Genomic DNA, 21,297 nt, shown 5'->3' on the forward strand with positions numbered 1-21,297 from the left:
TTTAACTCACTGGTTGCTCTGATACAAAGAAGGACAAGTAGGTAGATATTCCTGAAATGCAACTGGTACAAATAACTTCATTGTCTCTGGGAGAGGGAGAAGGACAACCAAATTTACTTTAGTAAGTCAGATGAATAAAATTAATTGAGAATTCAGTTGAGTTAAGTCAAATGCAGCATTTGTTTTGCAAAATCTTCTGCAATTTATATCTTCATCCACTGTTAACAACTTCCAACTATTGAATTATTATCATTTTGCTTAGATGCTTAGAACAGCCAATGAAGTGCTTTTGATAGGAAATCATTTTCCAAGATAAAGCTTACCAAATAATATTCTTTACAAGTAATATTGTATAAATGGGGCAAAACTAATTGCACTGAATACAAAAAAATTGAACTCTTTCCTCTAGCTGAAGAATTGATAGCAAGTATACCCAACTAAAAAAAAACCAAAAGATTCTGTATAAAGAATACATGTATAACTCGTATACCATTTTGAAGACACATGGAATTATACAGAGAAAGCAGAAGGAAAGTATTGAATTCTGAACTGTTCTCTTCTAACAGATTCAGCTGCACTATTGCAGAGATTTCTAAAATGTCACTCTGACAAACATTAACAGCACATTTTCAGTAACTGATTAAATGCACAACTACTTGAAGCAATTGTCCAGGCCAAAACAAAACATACTTACAAGACCTTTGCAGCCACTCTCCGCTCCTTATGTCTCTTCCAACCTTGATGCAAGCTCTTCAAATTCATCACCGTACTTTTAAGGAATTACTACAACTTTTCACTTTCTTGCTGAAGTCTACAATCCAGCAGCAAATTTCAGGTTAACCAGATTTACACAAACAGGAATTCTGCATTTCCTGCCAATTAAAGATGGTAATACCAACAAGCATCATCCTGTAACTCGGGAGGCCACTTTGCACAGACTAAATTGTTGGAAAAAAATCTAAATAACTGACATTAACAAATTTCTCTTGCCCTATAAATAATCTTTAATAGTCATAAGTTTTGGGATTAATAGAAGACAATCACGATTTATTATTCATTAAAACTAAATGCATTAATCATTACATTAACTTTTACAAAGGGTTTAAAGAAAAAACTGAGTATTATTCAGTCTAAACTCATATCCTCCTCTTCATCTTTTTTATCCTTTGAATCACTGTCTCCCTCCTTTTCATCGGACTGTGCTTTTGAAGATGCAGAACTGTTTTGCATGGCTTTGGCAAATCCTTCCACATCTACAGAGGGAAGGATACAGACATTCTTTTAGTTTCTGGTTGAGAATTTGTTTTTGTAATTTTTTTTTTAAATTGAAGTTCATCAAACAAACATTTCCATAAGATGTATTTCAGACATTGTACAAATACATCATATCATATGTATCACAAAATCTCCACAAAGTATTTATCTGGGGTATACACTTATAGAAAAGAGTGGAAAGAATTTTAATTCAAAAGCAAAAAAAAACCCTCTCAAGATTGAGCTTTATTCAAATTGTTTGATCTCACTGAAGGTATATCAACACTCAGCCTGCTCCAATTTTAAATTTGTACTAAATTCACTCTGTAAAGTCCTGAAACAAAACATAAAATAAACTTAATTACTAAAGTGAAAAGTTAATCAGGCAAAGTAGCACTTTTTAAGTAAAATTAACAAAACATTGCCTTGGGTGAAATACAGATCAATCTGAAATTATGAAAATCGTTAGTATCATAGCAGGTTCTATGCCACAATAGTGTAGCGGTTGGTGCGACACTACTACAGCTTAGGCACTGGAGTTCAGTCCAAAAGTCTTCCCCATGGAATGCATGTGTTTTCGCTGGGTGCTCAGATTTCCTCTCAGTCCACAGACGTACTGAGTACCGTAAATTCCGGACTATAAGCCGGTACTTTTTTCCCACGCTTTGAACACTGCGGCCTATACTACGGTGCGGCTAATGCATGTTTTTTTTTCATGCTGCCAAAAACATTTTGCCTCGTAACAGTAGACCAATAAAATTGATGAGTAGTTCACAGAGGTCCAATGAAATTGTACGATAAATCAAGCGCACTTTCACAATTAAATTATTGTAAATCAGTCATTTGTACTCACCCTCATCAACATGGAAAACACTCGAAGAAAAGCATATGATGCAGCTTTTAAGTTAAAGGCGATCAAACTGGCGGTTGAAGACGGAAATCGAGCTGCCGCACATAATCTTGGCATAAATGAATCGATGGTGAGACGGTGGAGACGCCAGCGTGAAGAACTGAGTCAATGCAAAAAGACGACAGAAGCTTTCAGAGGTAATCATAGCAGATGGCCCGAACTTGAAAACTTTCTTGAAGACTGGGTTAACACACAGACAGCAGGCGGCCGCGGTGTTTCCACCGTGCAGATCAGACTGAAGGCTAAAGCAATCGCCACCGAAATGAAAATCGAAGATTTTAGAGGTGGGCCATCATGCTGTTTTAGATTTATGAGACAAAAAGGCCTGTCCGTCAGGGTACGCACGACTCTGTGTCAGCAGCTCCCTCCCGACCATGAGGAAAAACTTGCTAACTTCCGCACATTCACTCAAACAAAGATAGCGGAGAATTCCATCGGGCCAGATGATATCATAAATATGGATGAAGTACCTTTGACGTTTGACCTGCCTCTCACTCGGACTGTTAATAAAAAAGGTGACTCGTCCATCACACTGAAAACAAGTGGCCATGAGAGAATGCATTTTACTTGTGTTCTGAGCTGCACAGCATCCGGACTAAAGCTTCCACTGATGGTGATTTTTTTAAGCGGCTGACAATGAAAGTTCAGTGAAAGCTGCCATCAAGAGTACAAACTCAATTCCAGCTGTGATTCCTGGGGGCACCACGAAGTATTTGCAGCCACTGGACATCAGCGTGAACCGGGCATTTAAAGTGGCGCTGCGCGTTGAGTGGGAGGCTTGGATGACGAGCGGCGAGAAATCCTTTACCAAAACAGGACGCACGCGAAGAGCATCTTTAACTCAAGTCTGCCAGTGGATCCTAAATGCGTGGAGCTGTGTCACAACATCCACCATCACCAACGAAAGGGTTTCGAAAGGCTGGACTGCTGCGTGATGAAGAGGACCGCGTGCGCTCAAGTGAGAGCGACAACGAAGAGACTGAAGTGAGTGACGAGATCCTGAGGTTGTTCAATTCGGACACTGAAGGACTTTGATGGTTTTAGTGTGCAGGAGGAAGATGAAGGCGGCGATCAATAACTTTTCCTGGTAGGCTGCATTTTTTTTTACCAGTCGTTAGGAGATATTGGAATGTTGTTCGTGCACTGTTCAGTAAAAAAGTATACGCAACGTAATTTGTGTGTTACCGATACGTATGTATATTTAAAAGTAGCTGTGTTACAGGCACTGTTTGAAAAAAAGCATTTGCAATATGTATTTGTTTATGTTACCATACGGATTTAATTAAAAGTTTAAAAATCCTCACGTGTAATATCTTTCAGTGTAAATATCTCATATTACAACGTGGGACACCTGCGGCTTAAAATCCGGTGCGGCTTGTACAAGTACAAAATTGATTTTCTTTCTAAAATTAGAGCGTGCGGCTTTTAATCAGGTGCGCTCTGTAGTCCAGAATCTACGGTAGGTAAATTGCCCTGTGATTGGGTTAGGGTTAATCAGGGTTGTTGGGTGGGACGGCATGGCTCGAAGAGCAGGAAGGGCCTGCACCATGCTGTATCTCTAAATAAGTAGAATGAACACAGATCTTGTACCTGATCAAGGAATAATACAAATAAAGCAATAACCACTCCATGTTTCAAAACATCACTTGCAGGCATGACACTGATTTGTATTCCATATGTGATCAAATCAATGTAACATTAAAACAAGAAAAAAAGATCGCTAAATCCCATTTCATCTTTTTTATTTTCAAGTCACCATCTTTCATAGTGACTCTCCTGTGTAACTATATTAAGATTATTTTACATAGTGAAAGTGGATCACACAGATTCAAATTCATGAGGCAATGATGAATGTGCCGGCCATACAGCCATACACCTGACTGCATTTCAATTTTTTTTGCCCATAGTCTGGTTGGTTAGACCTAATAAATACATCACATTCAGACAATATCCAAGTTGTTATAATGATCTCCCCAAAACCAGCCACAGCCAGAAACTGTGAGAAGAGGTACTCACTCACCCCCCTTTCCAGCTGCCTCCACAGCCTCTGCCGGTAATCCAAACTGACTCATCAAAGGACCCAGCTGTCCTGAAGCCAGTGCAGCACTGAACATACTCATAGCCTGCAAAAACAAAAGTGCACAACTATCATTTAATATTGCCAAAACATGAAGCTATGTATTATATATGGTCCAGGTGCAGTTTGATGGGACTGAGCAGAATAACATTTTGGCGTGGGTCTGAAGGGTCTGCTTCTGGGTGTAGTGCTCTATGTCTCTCTAAACTGTACTTTCTGCATTACAAATTAATTTTTAAAAAAAGTATAAGTAAAAAATTTTGAATAGCTTGCTTATAGATTTTTGATTCATTTAGCTTATTACAAAGGAGCCTTGTTTGACTGGGGCTAATGTAGGCATATTGAAAACTTTTTCAGAAGCCTTAACAAAAGCATTCCTAATAAACTGGCACATTCTTAATCATTTCTCCAATAAACCATCATGCTCATGTGTAAAGTAGTTTTACAGGTTGGGTCAACCTGCATGCCAAGTTGACTCAACCTGCAGATCATGGGATGTCTCCAATTTCCTCTGAGTTACACCAGTTATCAAGATGCATGTACATCTTTGGGCAATCCTACTGTAACAGTGCAGTACAGCCTACACATCTATAAATCTGGACCATTAAAGTTTAATTCCAAAATTTGAAACCAACCAAATCATAATTCAACATTGCAAGAGAAGGAACCAAGCTTGTATCGATTTGCATTAAAGTACATACAAACATCAGTTGAAATATCCATATTCTAGACATTTCTGAAGTCCTCATTTAAATGCATGTTTGAAGACACCAAAAGAAATTACACACCTGTTGAAACTGAGGCGATGTTATTGTATTTTGGATTTCCTCTGCAGGCTGAGGTAGTAATTCCCCTGTTGGAAGGTATGGTAACAATCGTTCCTGAACCTCCGCATTCGCCAGGATAGGAGCCATAACCTCTGGTGTCAATACACTGGCTAAATCCACTGCTACAACACAAGTATGTCATTAGTACTCCAGATTTATAAATTATTTACAATAACCACACTCCCACGCTACCTTGTTAAAAACATATGGGATATACAGGTAAAGAACAGGATTTTGAGATGCCACAAAAGGGTCCATGGACCCCTTGCTTAAATGTATTGGTCCATGGCATAAAAAAGATTGGGAACCCCTGGTTTAGAGCATTGATATGAAGAGAATATACTATCTGCTTCAGTCTGAATGCAAAAAAAAAAATCTGCAGACCTCATGCGAATAGCAAGCCATTTGCAAAAAGATAATGACCCATCCCTTGCCATCCTCAAGGGAGTTTTAAAGTTTGGTCATCTGTACATTAAGTGTATTATGTAATTCATCTCAAAGAGTTAGAGCCACACAGGAAGAAAACACAATAAAACATTTCCACAAAATCCAGATATCAAGCTGGGTAATTCCAGATGATTAGTTGCACAGGGCAGATGGTTATCAAAGAATGAATTTTTGTGGATTAGCATCCACCATATTTGCAGGATCTTGGAGCAGAATCATAGTATAGTAGGTATTCTAGGAACTACTGCAAATCAATTCTTACCCCCTCCATATGCAAAATCTAGTACTGAATTTAGTATATTTTGTTTATTTCTATGAACCACATTTTAGGAAGGAAGTCACAGCACTGGAGAGGATACAGAAGGAGTTATAACAAGGTCACTTAAGAGTCTTCAGGTAGAGGTAGAAACCAAAGAAGCTACATACTGCAAAGATTAAAAAGATTTGATGAGATGTTCAGTTATTATCCGTTATGATATAATATGTTGTTTCCAGTGTCAGAAAGATTTTTAGCCAAAAGTCAGATTTCAAGAGGCCAAGTAATATTATTTGGCACAAGTTGCTATGCACTGAAATATACATTGTAGAAAGGTGCAAAATTACACAGTAGCAAGTTTCAAAAATTAATTAAAAATCCAAAGATATAATATTGCAACACTTCAGGAGAAATTCAGAAGACTGAGCTTAGATGGGTATGTGCCAAAAGCAGAGAAAATGCATAATGTTTCATTCAATGCACAATGCTTTATCATTGTGATGTGATCCATCCAATCTGTCCAGAATAAGTTTAAAGCACTCATTAAAAGGAGTACATTTTGGAAACCAATTACAAATGCATGACTGGAACCTACTTTGACCTTGGAACACAGATCTTTCACATTAAATGTCAATGCCAGAACCTTACCCTGCTGTCCTGTCCCTTCTGTTGCAGCTGGAACAGACATGCTAGCCAGGATACTCTGCAAGTCACGCAGCTGAATGGGCTGTGCTGGGCTTGTTGCAGATCCCGATGCTGTGACAGACCCAGATCCAGAAGCAGGGCCGGAAAGAGCCGTAGAACCCGAGCTAGGTGCTGCTGGTGTAGTTAGTGCTGCTGCGGCTGGCACACCCGTGGATGCCACACTCGGGGATGGCACTGGCGCCATTGCTGCCGCAACAGAAGGCACTGAAGTCATACGAACTGCAGAGCTCGTTGAGGACGGAGTAATGGCCGCAGTCTGGCTTCGTGAGCTAAAATAAAGTGAAAACACTTCTGGTTTAATGATTTAATTAAACAAACTGAACAGTCCGACTATGGAAGGAGAAAAGATAAAAATTTAGGGACAGAGTCATAACCACATCACAGAAACAGGTCCTTTGAATCATTTAGTCTGTGCTGAACCATTATACTGCCTCGTCCTACCGACCTGCAATCAGGGAATAGCCCTCCACACCCCTCCCATCCATACAGCTATCCAAATTTCTCTTAAATGTTGAAATTAAATCTACATCTATCACTTCCGCTGGCAGTTCATTCTACACTCTCACCACCCTAAGTGAAGAGGTTTCCCCTTAGGTTCCCCGTAAGTATTTTACGTCTCATCCTTAACCCCTGACCTCTAGTTCTAGTCTTACCCAACCTCAGTAGAAAAAGCCTGCTTGCATTTACCCTATCCACACCCCTTATAACTCTGTATTGGATACTGACAATAATCCAATCTAGATTTTAAATCAGTATTATAATATATCATCTAAATGACTGGTTAATTAACATAAGAACAAGATTCATTTTTCAAATGAGAAATAGTCTTCATTATTAATACTGAAACACTATCAAATATTTACAGTTACTGAATTCCACTTGTTCTTAGGATACAAAGTTGTAAAAAAAAAAAATTTACGGGAGGCATCCCAAGTGATATATAAAAATATAGGCCCAATTTTTGAACATTTCCTGTGCTATATGAACTTTATTCATATTTATTTGGCTGTTTTTCTTACCCTGAAGAAGTATTACCACCTGAGGGACCCCCACTGCCAAGTAAGCCAGCAAGACCAGCTGGACCTGCCAGAGCACCAAGGCTACCTGAAACAGAGAGATAAAGAGTTCAGAGCACCTCAGTTGATAGCATTTACACTCAATAATATCCATTGCATACAGTACTAAAGAAAGCGAGATGGAAGTCAGAGTTAAAGGATACACTGTTTTCTTGGTAATATGCAGATAATAGGAGTTACTTACCGATTAAAAATGTGGTTCAATGTGATTTAATGAGTTTAAGGAAATTACTGTTTAACAATAAGATCAGGGATTTTATTGTTTCTGGTCAGCACAACCAAGACACATAAGTTGGAAATTAAACAGAACCACACTCTCTACCATCAGCCAACATGCTTTCTACCTCTAAATATACTAAATATTGGCAGAGAGTAGTCATCAAATTAGGAAGCTAATAGAACAGTACCTTGTTATTACATTACAGTACATGGGCTCTAAATATCTGTACAGATGTTTTTTTTTCACTTTAGAGACCCTTAACAACAATGAATATAAAGCAAATTGAACAGAACACATCTCCTTTATTTTTCACTTGCTGCATACTCACACAAAATTTCATTTATACTTATCCCCTCATATAACCTGAAGATACAAAAGGTATATTAATGATATTAACACTATAGGTGTGACTGCAACATCAATAATTATTTGAAATAAATCCCATGACTAATAGCTAAGCAAATTCAAAAGTATGAAAATGAACCTTGGCTCTCAATGCATCCCAATGTCCCTTTTCCATCTTTCTATATGATTACACAGCAGGGGCCAGCCCAACTTAAATGTCCCTTTGGAGGAAACAGCTGTGCTCTCAGCTGCTTTGTTTTGTTATGTGGAGAATTGGTGACATGAACAATACATTTTCCCCCCATCCAATTAGAATCAAATGGATGGCTCTGAACAGTTTTCTCTTTGTTAAAAATCAATTTATAAAATGCAATTAATTAATATTTACCAAGTCCACCTAAACCGGTTGCTCCCATCAGCTGCATCAGCTGGTTAGGACTCATGTTACCCAAAAGACTTTGCAGACCACTGTCTCCTGGAATAAAGAGATGAATGACAATCACAGGAGTCTGTGTTGGGCTCCTCTTATTTATTAAACATAAATAACCAAGACTGAGGGGAAAATATGAAAATTTGTGAATAACATGAAGGATACAAAGGTTAGAATAGTGGGCAAATGGGTGGCAGATGCAGTTCAAATGGGGAAAGTATGAAGTAAGACGTTTGGAAACAAGGAACTAGACTGTAGATTGTTAACTGATTAACATTCCATCTAGCTCTGACCACAAAAACAACTGAATTGGCTGGAGTATAATGTTCAGCATTAAATAAAATCAAAGGGAAGAAAAGTGGTTCCAGGTCAAATTTGCCAACGATAAGACATTAAGAGCTTGAAAAATTCAAGCTGTTACATCTTCCTTCAATCAAAGTGTCACATCAACTGATTAAAGTCATCAATTGATGGCATGTAAAAGGGTTAATTGTAGATCTCTTGCACTGGTCTACAAATTTAAAATAATCGTTAAAAAATTGAATAGGTTGGAAGAATACTTAACAGAATGTTTGGAACATACAAAGCTTCACCACAGGTGCTGACAAGTCAATTTTCTTGGAAAGAAGATAAATGGTGTGAGGGGCAATGTGTGCGAGCAGGACAAGTCTTAAGTGGCTCATGTGGAGAGAAGGAGCCATACAGCAAAATAGCTAGAAGCAGACTAAGGATTAGAGAAAAATAAACCACTCATTTCCACACAGACAAAAGCAAACTTGTAGTTTTGTAGATTTTCACAAGGTTATTGTTTTGACATGCGCAGGCTAGACAGTACCTCACTCCAAATAAACATCTGTCAAATTCAGAAATCGATGTTATCACAATTTATATATGACTAGAGCAGCACAATGCTACATTTAATAGCTAAAAATCATCTATAACTAACTATTGACTTTTCTTATTCCTGGATCTTCTAACTAATGCTCTACATATACAATCATTTCATATTTTAAGCAAAAATATCACACCTTGCCAGTTGAAACATTTTGGGCACCTTAAAGATCGTTAAGGATTAAGAACTAAAAGCCAGGTGAACCCAATAGATCCAATTCATGGCCCTAAAGCAAATTAACAGATCTCAACTACAGAGTTGGTACAGTCAAAATTTGTCTCTCACTTATGTATGAGAGAATGGAAAAATGGATCAGCTCCCCAATCATGATCTTTACCTGCAATCTTTGCTACAAGTACGCTGGCTGAAAACAGCTACAGAGCTTCTCCAACTCAACAATTAACTAAATAATGCTAGGCACCAGGACGCAAAAACTGCTATTTCAGTCAGATGCCAAAAGGTACTTTCAGAACAAATCCCAGAAGGAGTTAAATTTTTCAGTGAGATGGAAAAGGGAAGAAAATGTTGAGAAAGAAATACATTTATCCACATATCCATAATTATTCCTATGGCATGATAAATCTGCATTGCGATTACATCCAAGAAATGTTATTGTTTAACATACATTATTGTTTTAATGATTGGTTACACAAGGTTTAAATCCTAACGAACTAATACCTCCAAGTGCAGCTAGGTCATGACCTCCACTGCTGCCACCACCACCCAAAGCACCAGGCATCGGAGGGTTGTTCAGATATTCATTCACTTTACGACAAAACTCTTCATCTTTGTCAGCTTTAGGCTCCTAAAGAATTAAATACAATGGATAATTACAAACTAGTCTATAATAATAGCCAGACTGCATGATGTCTTGGGAGATCTGAAGAAAGAAAAATTAAATGTTAATATTTTCCACAAAAAGGTGTATGAGCAAGCATTAGTTCAGAACCTTTTCAGACTCTTTACACTAATGTATCAAATGATCATAATGTTGCAGGTTTGAGAATAAAATGAGAACACTAAAGCTATCACATCATTTTGACCTATATCAACTTGTTCCACTATTAAAGGAGAACTGTGAATAATTATCACATTAACAAAAGAACTCTCACTAAAACCACTACTGTACAACTACAGAGCCTTATCTTTGGGAAGGGACCCTATTCAATCATTTTTATTCAAAACCTTACTTGAATGCTGGAGTTTGGAATCTTAAAAGTTATATTACCTTGTGTGAGACAAGTGTATTTTTCACAGTATATGGTGGTGGTTCATCCCCATTCACTGGCATAAATGGTTATAGCCTCTAAACTAATGGTTTAAAACCCTTCTCAATTTTTCATTGGCTAAATATTAGCACATTACCATGTAATTGTTTTAATTATGTAGCATATTAACTTAGTTTATCCTCTAAGAAATTTTCTTATTTATAAAAGTGATGATTTTTCCAGAGCTGCCATTATTCCTTTTGTCTTCACATCCATTCACCTCTTAGCAATGTTTCTCAGCTCTTTATCTGGTTTGCTTAGTTTTTGCATGTTTGTCTGCCCTTTAAAATAAACTGAAATCTTAGAATTAAGACTACTCATCATTCCTGACTCTTGGAAGAGCCCTTAGGATCCGAAAATAAACAGAGATCCAACAACTCCAAAGTTTCATTGTATAACCTAGAGCTAAGTTCCTTGTGATTTAGAAGGGTTTGTGATAATTTAATCAATGCCTTCTATAACTGATAGGTGAGCACTTAGGTCAAGAAAGCAGCATCTAAATTTTACAATACTTATTTACAATAAAGTTACAAAATACTTCATACAAAGTTAGGAACTCACTTCAGGATATATTAATCAATTTTAAGAATTGAAATTTTAAGAATTTTGTAAGATTTATCAACATCCATTAACTAGCATCATAAACAAATGTAGGAAAAAGAAGATTCAGCACGAGTTCACAGATGAACCACGATTTCACTGAATGGCAGGAAAATCTTGAGCAGCTAACTTCCCTCCTATTTGTAACTTCCTTAGAACATTATTCTTGGTGTGATATTTGATTCCACCTTTAAGTTTGACAAGCAAGTTAATGCAGTAGTAAAAGCCAGTTTTTCCCAGCTTCATACTATTGCCAAAAATCAAGCAGTTTCTCTCTTTCAAAGATCTCAAAAAAGTCATCCATGCCCTTGCATCTTCCCGCTTAGACTACTCCATCTCCCTGTATACTGGGATTAGTCAGTCGCCCCTGTCCCGTCTGCAACTGGTCCAGAACGCCGCGGCCAGGCTCCTTATTACTCCTATCCTGGCCTCCCTCCACTGGCTGCCAGTACGGTTCCGAATTGATCTTAAGATTCTCCTGTTTGTTTATAAAGCCCTAAATAGGCTGGCCCCCCCCCCCCCATTATATCACAGTCCTTATAACTCCTTGTTCTCCTTCCAGGTCCCTCAGGTCGGCTGACTTGGGACTCCTGGCTGTCTCACGATCTAAACTTAAGCCTTTGCTATTGTTGCCCCTAAACTGCGGAGCAGCATTCCCCTCCCTATCAGATCTGCCCCTCCATCGACTCTTTTAAATCCAGGCTCAAAACTTACTTATATTCACTAGCGTTTGAATCCTCCTGATGGGGATGATTTGTGGCTTGTATCTAGGCCCTTGTGTTTTTTTTTGTGCCTATGAGCTGTTTGCCTTGTTGGTTATGTCTATGTTTCCTGTAACTGTGATTTTAGCTATCTGCTCTGATCTTTACAGCACTTTGGTCATAGTGGGTTGTTTTTAAATGTGCTATATAAACAAACTTGACTTGATCATTTATTCCACTCGTTTACTTCTGCATGCTCCTTATGAAGCAGAGTTTATGGACAAACTAGATAATGCCACCACGCAGGCTGCAGTTGAGGATCCTTACAACAAAATTTATGTTATTGCAGTGGATTTATACCCATGTCCTATTGGTGAAAATGCAGCACATTAACTGCCCCTAGCGCAGGGGTGCCCAAACTGGACCCCAGCTTAATAATAAGGGGTCCATGGCATTAAAAACAAGATTGGAAAACCCTGCCCTAGGGCATTTCCATTTCACTGGGAGTATCACCTATACTGCAGAGTCTTTCTAACCAAAGTTGTAGCCAAATCAGTAAACGAAGCAATTTTAAAGTAACAATGATTTTCCAGGTGAAGATAATAACAATGATTGGACATTAATTTGTTCATTCTCAGATCAATCAATGCATTTAAATACACTCATTATCACCTGGACAGTTGCAAAATGTCACTCCTGAAAACCTCTGATGTAGTACAAAAATGTTAAATGGCTGAGTGAGAAAAAAAGTGAACTCAATCATCATTTATGGCTGCAATACTGCATATGTAACTAGTACTGACAAGAACAGAGCTTCAGGGAAGTGAAAATTATTCTAAACATTGCTTATTTTCACCTGCATCCAAAAGAAAAGCCGTTTGGATCCTGCTTTGAACTTCAGCACGTACACTCGACCAGTAGTACACTGGGCCACTCTTTTAAACTCACAGTCATCTGGAAAAATGATCAGGTCCTGCAGAAAGACAGTAGACACTAAATAATTCGGTTAAAAATTCTTCAATTATTTCCCGCATACACTTAAATTTTACATTTAAAAAAAATGTTACAGGGTAGAACATCCTAAACAGCCGTTATTATAGTTGATTTTTTTTCCTATTCCATGTAACTTCAAGTCTAATATGCCAAAGCAAACCAAGGTCATTGATATTGTTAAACCTCTGGCCAATTAGTAGATTCCAAGACAAAAAAATTGAGTATAAAATCAAAGCATAGGTTTAAAACAATTCCAGCCCCTCACCACAGATAGAAATAAGGAGGAAGACTGCTCTCAAAGAAGCAGAGTCAGGAAATATCAAAGCAAGTAGTTAACATGGGATGGGGAGTGTTTATTTTTGTACCAACCTTCAGAGAACTTCTCCCACATTGAATATGGAAAAGGAATTCTAACTGGAGCACCTTACTGCTGACTTGGCTCATATCAAGTTCCAACAGAGGATTTCTTGTCCCCACTGGGGAATTTTCATAGTTTGCCAAAGAAGAAATTAATCAGGCCCAGGACAAGTACCGAAAATAAAGCCCTGATCAAACATACTGTGGCAGAATTTGACAAAATTGACATCATTCAGAGACCAAAAGCAAGCACACTGCATGCAAAACATAATCCCTTTGAGTAACCACCATTAACTGCCCAGAACAGTCTCTTCACACCAGATTCCTCACTATCACCACATCTCCTCCAAAAATACTATTTCCTCATCCCCTCTATGAGAAATATTTTTCACTACACCCCCTTCATGTCCATCCACAGAACCAGTCCTGCCAGTCATACCTTCCCACTAACATTGTTAGCATCTGTCCACTGCTGTTCAGGACACCTAAATTTAAAGGGCAAATTGTGTGTCCTATATTACATCAATACCCATTTATTACTTGCGCAGGACACCCTTAGAGTTAACTTGCTGGTTGAGTTGGTAGTGAGGAGGCAATGTACTGTTCGCATTCATTTCAAGAGGTCTAGAATACAAGAGCAGGGATGTGATGCACTTCATAAGGCACTGGTGAAGCCTCACCTTGAATACTGTGGAGAGTTTTTGGCTCATCTAAAAAAAGATGCGCTGGCATTGGAGAGGGTGCAGAGAAGGTTCACAAGGACAATTCCAGGAATGAAAGGGTTATATGAGGAACCTTTGATAGCTCTGGGTCTGTACTCACTGGAAGTTAGAAGGATGAGGAGGGGATCTCATTGAAGCTTTTCAAATGTTGAAAGGCCTAGGCTGAAAAGATGTGGAAAGGACATTTCCCACAGTGGGGGTGTCTAGGACAAGAGGGCACAGTCTCAAGATAGAGGGGCATCCATTTAAAACAGAGATTAGGAGAAATTTATTCAGCCAGAGGGTGATGGATTTGTGGAATTTATTACCACAGGTAGCTTTGGAGGCTAGGTCATTGGGCGTATTTAAGGCAGACAGGTTCTTGATTGGACACGCATTAAAGGTTACAGGAGAAGGATACAGAGTGGGGTTGAGGAGGAAAACAAGGATCAGCCATAACTGAATGGCAGAGCAGACTCGATGGGCCAAATGGCCTAAATTAGCTCCTGTCTTAGTTTTTACTTTTCTCAATCTACAAAGATTAATTGAAATGTCTGATCAGTGAAACCTAGCCTAGCCTGGCAATTTACTCAGACATCCAAAATAATCACTGTCACAACTCCAACTTTCCACATCCCAAATCAACAACCTCCACTTTCACAAGCCTGACTGCCCACCTATTTATTCCCCCCCCCCCACCTGCCAGCAACACAGTTTCAATCCTCACTCCCTAACCCAGCCAACAACCCTCCACCCCATCCTGTTCCGCAGCCCATAGCACCCTCCCTAAACCGGCACCTCGGTCCCTCGGCATGCTACAATGTAATTTCACCCAACCTTCACAATCCATCGCGCCCCCAACCCGCCGTAGCATAGTCATCTCTCAGTACCCTCCCACCCTGGCCTCCCCATGCCTCAAGACCTTCCCACCCTAGTTTCCCCATCGCAGCACATCCTCTCCACCCCATGCTGTAGCACCTTCCTGTCCTACCTTCTGGCATGCCCTAGCCTCCCCCATTCCCCAGCACCTTTCCTCTCTATCCCCACTCTGGCCTCTCCGCACATTAGAACCCCAGCCCTTCCATCCCCACCTCTCCCAACTGTCCCCATCTGCCCGCCGGAGCCCACACCCCGTCCCGGCCGCTCCAGCCTTACTCACATCCTCTACGGTGCCGGCGGTGCGGTCCTTCCAGCAAAAGTGGATCAGTGAGTCATCCGTCTGTTGGATGTACACTTGGCCCTTGCGCTTGTCCGGCGTCACCGTCGACCCCTTCAGCGACATCTTGCCGGCGCGGAACTCCACCAGGTACTTACTAGAGGAACCGCGATTCCCGGCCACCAGGCTGGGGAACAAGGCTCCCGAAGCCGACATGGTTCCTGAAGGATCTTCCCTCGGTCACAGACTCCCAGCCCAGGCCGCAATCACAACCTAACCTGATGCGTGTGTACTCCAACCCCCCCACGATACCTTCAGCCCCTCCGCATTGGAGTCCGATTTGTTCCCGCTTCTGATTGGTTACAGTATATGCCCGTCAATTACGCCATAAGACTTCCCTTGTTAGACTCGGTTGAGCTACAGATGGACGGAAATGCTGTGTCATTGGCCGCCGCAGTGACGCGTTGGATTTGGCCCGTTTGTCGCCGCCTACAGGTAACAGGTGGTACAACAAGGTTACATTGATTTCTATCACTATCTTGGCAATGCAGTTTAATCTGATCACTCACTGCAAGCCTAATCTCTCGTTTAATTTTTTAATCCTTGGGTTCTGGTTCTTAACTCTTGAGAATAGTTTCTCTCTATCCACCCTTCAGATGAATTTAAAACCTTAAGATCTATTAGGTACCCTCACTACCTCCTTCCAACAAAACAAGATCTACAGCACTCATTACAGACATACTTTATTGATGTCGAGGGAAATTGGGTTTCGTTACAGTTGCACCAACCAAGAATAGTGTAGAAATATAAAACCATAAATAATAATAAGTAAATAATGCCAAGTGGAAATTAGTCCAGGACCAGCCTATTGGCACAGGATGTCTGACACTCCGAGGGAGGAGTTGTAAAGTTTGATGGCCACAGGCAGGAATGACTTCCTATGACACTCAGTGTTGCATCTCGGTGGAATGAGTCTCTGGCTGAATGTACTCCTGTGCCTATCCCGTACATTATGGAGTGGATGGGAGACATTGTCCAAGATGGCATGCAACTTGGACAGCATCCTCTTTTCAGACACCACCATCAGAGTCCAGTTCCACCCCCACATCATCACTGGCCTTACGAATGAGTTTGTTGATTCTGTTGGTGTCTGCTACCCTCAGTCTGCTGCCCCAGCACACAACAGCAAACATGATAGCACTGGCCACCAGAGACTCGTAGAACATCCTCAGCATCATCTGGCAGATGTTAAAGGACCTCAGTCTCCTCAGGAAATAGAGATGGCTCTGACCCTTCTTGTAGACTGCCTCAGTGTTCTTTGACCAGTCCAGTTTATTGTCAATTTGTATCCCCAGCTATTTGTAATCCTCCATCATGTCCACACTGACCCCCTTGGATGGAAACAGAGTCACCGGTGCCTTAGCCCTCCTCAGGTCCACCACCAGCTCCTTAGTCTTTTTCACATTAAGCTGCAGATCATTCTGCTCACACCATGTGACAAAGTTTCCTACCGTAGCCCTGTACTCAGCCTCATCTCCCTTGCTGATGCATCCAACTATGGCAGAATCATCAGAAAACTTCTGAAGATGGCAAGACTCTGTGTAGTAGTTGAAGTCAGAGGTGTAGATTCACTTTATTTACTTTAATTCACTTTAGTAGTCCCTCATTGCTACAATCACTCTGGAAAATCTTTTACATCCTTTCTATAGTCTGCATGTATTTCCTAAAGGATAGCTCAGTGCCCTTGAATTGAGGTCAAGGCAACTTTCATCACTCATCTATTTCAATCCATTTAAAAAAAAAATTAAATCTTTCTCCTACTCTTCTCTCTGCACATTCATGAGTATTTGGCCAGATTGTGCTGAATTGAACTGCATTTCAAATACAATAAAGCACTAGATCATTTTTTTAAACAATAAACATTGGGATACAGTGTGGAGTAGGCCCTTCAGACCACACCACCTAACAATCTGCTAATTTAATCCTAGCCTAATCATGGGGCAATTTACAATAACAATTAACCTACCAACTGTTAAGTCTTCAAATTGTGGAAAGAAACCAGACCACCTGGCAGAAACCCACAGTCACAGGGAAAACGTAGAAATCTTATATCCTCTTAGCTGCAGTGGTAATCAGAGTATAGAAAGGAAATAAGAGAGCTTAGTGGCGTCATGTCATGTCAACCTTTCCTCAATGTTAACAAAAGAGCAGGTCATTGACTTCAGAAAGACAGTCAATGTTGAGGTTGAGAACTTAAAAGTTCCTACATCTGAACATCACCCAAAGCTTGCTTATTCTGTGGTCCAAACCACATTGATAGTATGCTAAGAAAGCTGACCAACACCTTGTTGTCAGGAGCCTGAAGAAATTTGACATTCCCAATGACTCGCACCATTTTTTAAATCAATGCATCACAGAAAACATTCTGTTTGGATGCATTACAGCTTGGTATGGAAAGTGCTCTGCCTGTGACCACAACAAACTGTAGAGTTGTAGACACAGCTCAACACATCACAGTAACCAGCCTTCCCTCTATTGACTCTGTCTATACACTGCCTCAGACATCCTCTCTTCCTTCCTCTTCCATTGGGTAGAAGATACAAAAGCCTGAAAGCACGTACCACAGGCTCAAGAGCAGCTCCTATTCCACTGTTATCAGACTCTTGCCTTCCCACTCTGCCTCATTATGATCTTGCAGTTTATTGTATAAACTGTACGCAAGACAAGCTTTTCAACACATCTCAATACGTGACAATAATAAAATGATATTTTTATCTCGATCTAACAAAAGATTTGGTTGGTTGTTTTTACATATGGCCTCTAAATGTGAAGCCAAGGATCCTACATGCTTTACTAAAGCTTCTTCACATTCCACCTGCCAAAGATTTAGGACTTAGACAATCTGTTCCTTCAGAAAAGATCCCTACTTCAGTATAGATCATTCTAGTTAAGATTGCCTTTTATCATTTATCCTACCAAAGTGTAACATTTCAAGTTTCTAGTGTTACATTTTGGCACCCATGCTACCAGCTTACTCTATATCTTCTTGAAGTCTCCTCCCAGTTTACAAGTTCTATGATAGGGTCAAGGTAAAAAAAAGACCAAAGGCAAGATGGTACATGACAAAAGTAGGGAGTAAACAGGGCAAATAGGAAAATAATAGGGGTGTGAATAAGGGTATCAGAATCATTACCTAAAATTCATCTAAAAGATTGCACTATGTTTATTCTAAATGTGAGTTCCTATTATTTGCTTTAATATTTCGCCCTATTGGAAGCACAAACAAAAGCAGAATGAGCATGGATCAGAGATTTAAGGTGACAAGCAACTTTAAATCTGAGGTATCAATCTAATTGTAACTGATCTGTATCTAAAGCCCTCCTGTAGAGGAAATAACAACTTATTTAAAAAACATTTCAGTTTAGAATATGATACATAACTAGAATGAGTACTTAGTGGAGAACAGGAAGAGACATTAGGACTGGGTATTGCAGTAGAAATTCAGTATTTACTTTTATTATATTTTGTGCCCTTGTTGATTTGAAGTGGAATATCATCCATCCACACTCTTGACATCCAAGTTTAATCTCGTGATCAAATTATAAGCAACAAGAGCTAATCCATCAGGCTGCTCACAGCAAGTTCCCAGCACTGAGACAGGAAGTACAAATTAAATAGAATTCAAGTTATTAGAGGTACATCCCTGACTTGCACACAAGAAATTCTGAAGATGCTAGAAGTTCAAAGCAAAACACACATAATGCCGGCGGAACTCAGCAGGTCAAGCAGCATCTATGGAAATAGTTAAGCAGTTGACATTTAGGACCTAGTTCCTTTCTCAGGACTGTCGCACTTGTTGAAATAGGATCATGCTTCAAAAACTACTTCACATTCATAGACTTGAACATGATTATTTATATTACTGAATTTTTTAAAAATCAAAATATATTTATGATTTTATTGTAATATTTTCTTTGGTGTTGATCAGAAGAGCAATATGATTTAATGAAAATGACCTGCCATGTACCCACTAGTTACTTATTAAGATGTCCTGAAAATGAGAATTGTCTACTCTAATGTAAATAAAATTTAATGGCTTACTAAGTTTTAATGGTGGCACTGAACTTTCATTCAAGATTTCAATTATAATTGGTTTTGAAAATTAAATACCTCAATCTTTCTACCAGATTTACCCCTCCCATTCCACTGATTTCCAACATAGTTTTGTATTAAAAATTTTGAAAGCACTTTCTGGTTTAGACTCTGAAAGCTTTAGTAAAGAATTCTTCAACCTGAGAGTTCAAGAAATACACTGTTACTTACTGTCTTTACCCAAGTCCCGGATGTCCTATACTGGTAGGGATTTGTATTCAATTTCCATTGAGTAAATTGCCAAGTAAAATCCCAGAAGTGTATGCATCTCCAAACGTAATGATTGGTGTGCATTTTTATTCACTGCTGAATGCAAATGCCAGGCTAAAACACTAACAACAAGAGGCGACTTATTATCACTGGGCATCTTCAGTTTATTTGCATCCCAACATTTAGCATTCATTTTGTTCTCCTTTACATTTGTGTACTGAAGAATAGCAATAAACAATTGTGAATATATATTGTTTAAGGACTACGTTCCAGTTCCTGTTAAACATAGAAAAACTACAACATAATACAGGCCTTTTGGCCCACAAAGCTGTGCCAAACAAGTCCTTACCTGAGAAATTATCTATTCTAGGGTTACCTATAGCCCTCTATTTTTCTGAGCTCCATATACCTGACCAGGAGTCTCTTAAAAGATCTTATCGTATCCACCTCCACCACGGTTGCTGGCGGCCCATTCCACGCACTCATCACTCTCTGCACAAAAACTTACCCGATATCTCCTCTGTACCTACTTCCAAGTACCTTAAAACGGTGCCCTCTCGTGCTAGCCATTTCAGCCCTGGGAAGAAGCCTCTAACTATCCAATGCCCCTCATCATCTTATACACCTCTGTCGGGTCACTTCTCATCCTCCGTCGCTCCAAGGAAAAAAGGTCGAGTTCACTCAACCTATTCTCATAAGGCATGCTCCCCAATCTAGGCAACATCCTTCTAAGTCTCCTCTGTATCCTTTCTATGGTTTCCACATCCTTCCTGTAGTGAGGCGACCAAAACTGAGCACAGTACTCCAAATGGGGTCTGACCAGGATCCTATATAGCTGCAACATGACCTCTCGGCTCCTAAACTCAATCCCACAATTGATGAAGACCAATGCACTGTATGCTTTCTTAACCACAGAGTCAACCTGCACAGCAGCCTTGAGCTCTTAATTTTAATATCCTTAATTAAAATTAAAGATATTCCCAGTTTAATTTTGTTTTATTTTATAGACATGCTGAATTTTGGGGGTCAGTTTTTATATTGACACTTCTGTTTCAGTAACTTGAGACATGATGGCTGTTGGGTTAATCGGTCCCAGTAAATTACTCAAAGTATAGGTTGGTAACAGGATAAAGGGAAACTGGGGAAAGGGGTAAAAGAAAGACAGGGAAGAGAGAAGAGGAAAGAAGAAGGAGGAAGAGAGAAAGAGGACAAGAGGGAATAACATTTATATTTTCCTACAACACAAGGCCATTAAACTCACAGGATCCTTATTAGCTCCCAGAGGCTTTGAGATCAACTGACAGGAAGATCCATTTCCGTTTCAACACAAAGATCCATTCCCTTTCTTCCATCATACAGGCATTTTAATCTCCCAATAATCATCTCAGCAGCCCAACCATACACCAAAGCAAATTTTCACTGGTACTATAATAACAGTAGCTTCACAACAAATAATAAAACTTTTACCACCTTAATCCCTGATATCATTCAGAATAATGCATTCTTTTAAAATCCCTTTAACTACCTCACCGTGGCAATATTTGTAAAATTTTAAAAATGTGTTGTCCACATTTTCACAACATTGCAAAACCTTTTCATACAAACCACAACATTCATCAAATCATTTATTACTTCAAATAGAAGCTACTAGTGTTGCAATGAAAAATTTCTACTTTATTAAAGATTATTATAATTATTTCATACTTATGGTGTACCGAAT

The 21,297-nt window shown here is 39.4% G+C and overlaps 1 protein-coding gene across 2 annotated transcripts; it reads right to left on the bottom strand.

Annotated features, from left to right (window-relative positions):
• Positions 1–1,018: 1,018 nt before the first annotated feature.
• Positions 1,019–15,539, bottom strand: adrm1 (ADRM1 26S proteasome ubiquitin receptor). 2 transcript variants are annotated; one of them, XM_059980767.1, is made up of 9 exons: positions 15,219–15,539; positions 12,865–12,981; positions 10,118–10,244; positions 8,506–8,592; positions 7,496–7,580; positions 6,420–6,745; positions 5,030–5,187; positions 4,185–4,287; positions 1,019–1,253 (listed from the first exon to the last, which is right to left on the bottom strand). In XM_059980767.1, exons 1-9 carry the CDS (start codon positions 15,429–15,431, stop codon positions 1,126–1,128), a joined length of 1,344 nt encoding a protein of 447 aa, XP_059836750.1. In that variant the 5' UTR covers positions 15,432–15,539; the 3' UTR covers positions 1,019–1,125. The 2 variants fall into 2 exon arrangements, with proteins under 2 accessions (XP_059836750.1, XP_059836749.1); XM_059980766.1 differs by having other exon boundaries at positions 5,030–5,190.
• Positions 15,540–21,297: the final 5,758 nt, after the last annotated feature.

Source organism: Hypanus sabinus, chromosome 9, assembly GCF_030144855.1.
Source record: "Hypanus sabinus isolate sHypSab1 chromosome 9, sHypSab1.hap1, whole genome shotgun sequence".
NCBI classification, from domain to species: Eukaryota; Metazoa; Chordata; class Chondrichthyes; order Myliobatiformes; family Dasyatidae; genus Hypanus; species Hypanus sabinus.

Bases quoted from the DNA above. Each gene is read 5' to 3' on its own strand.
- adrm1 (XM_059980766.1), bottom strand. From the start codon at position 15,431: ATGTCGGCTTCGGGAGCCTTGTTCCCCAGCCTGGTGGCCGGGAATCGC. The intron at 7,581-8,505 runs GTAAATATTAAT...TCTCTGTTTCAG, and splicing joins AACCGGTTTAGGTGGACTTG to GTAGCCTTGGTGCTCTGGCA. The intron at 4,288-5,029 runs GTGTGTAATTTC...TTGTTTTTGCAG, and splicing joins CATCGCCTCAGTTTCAACAG to GCTATGAGTATGTTCAGTGC.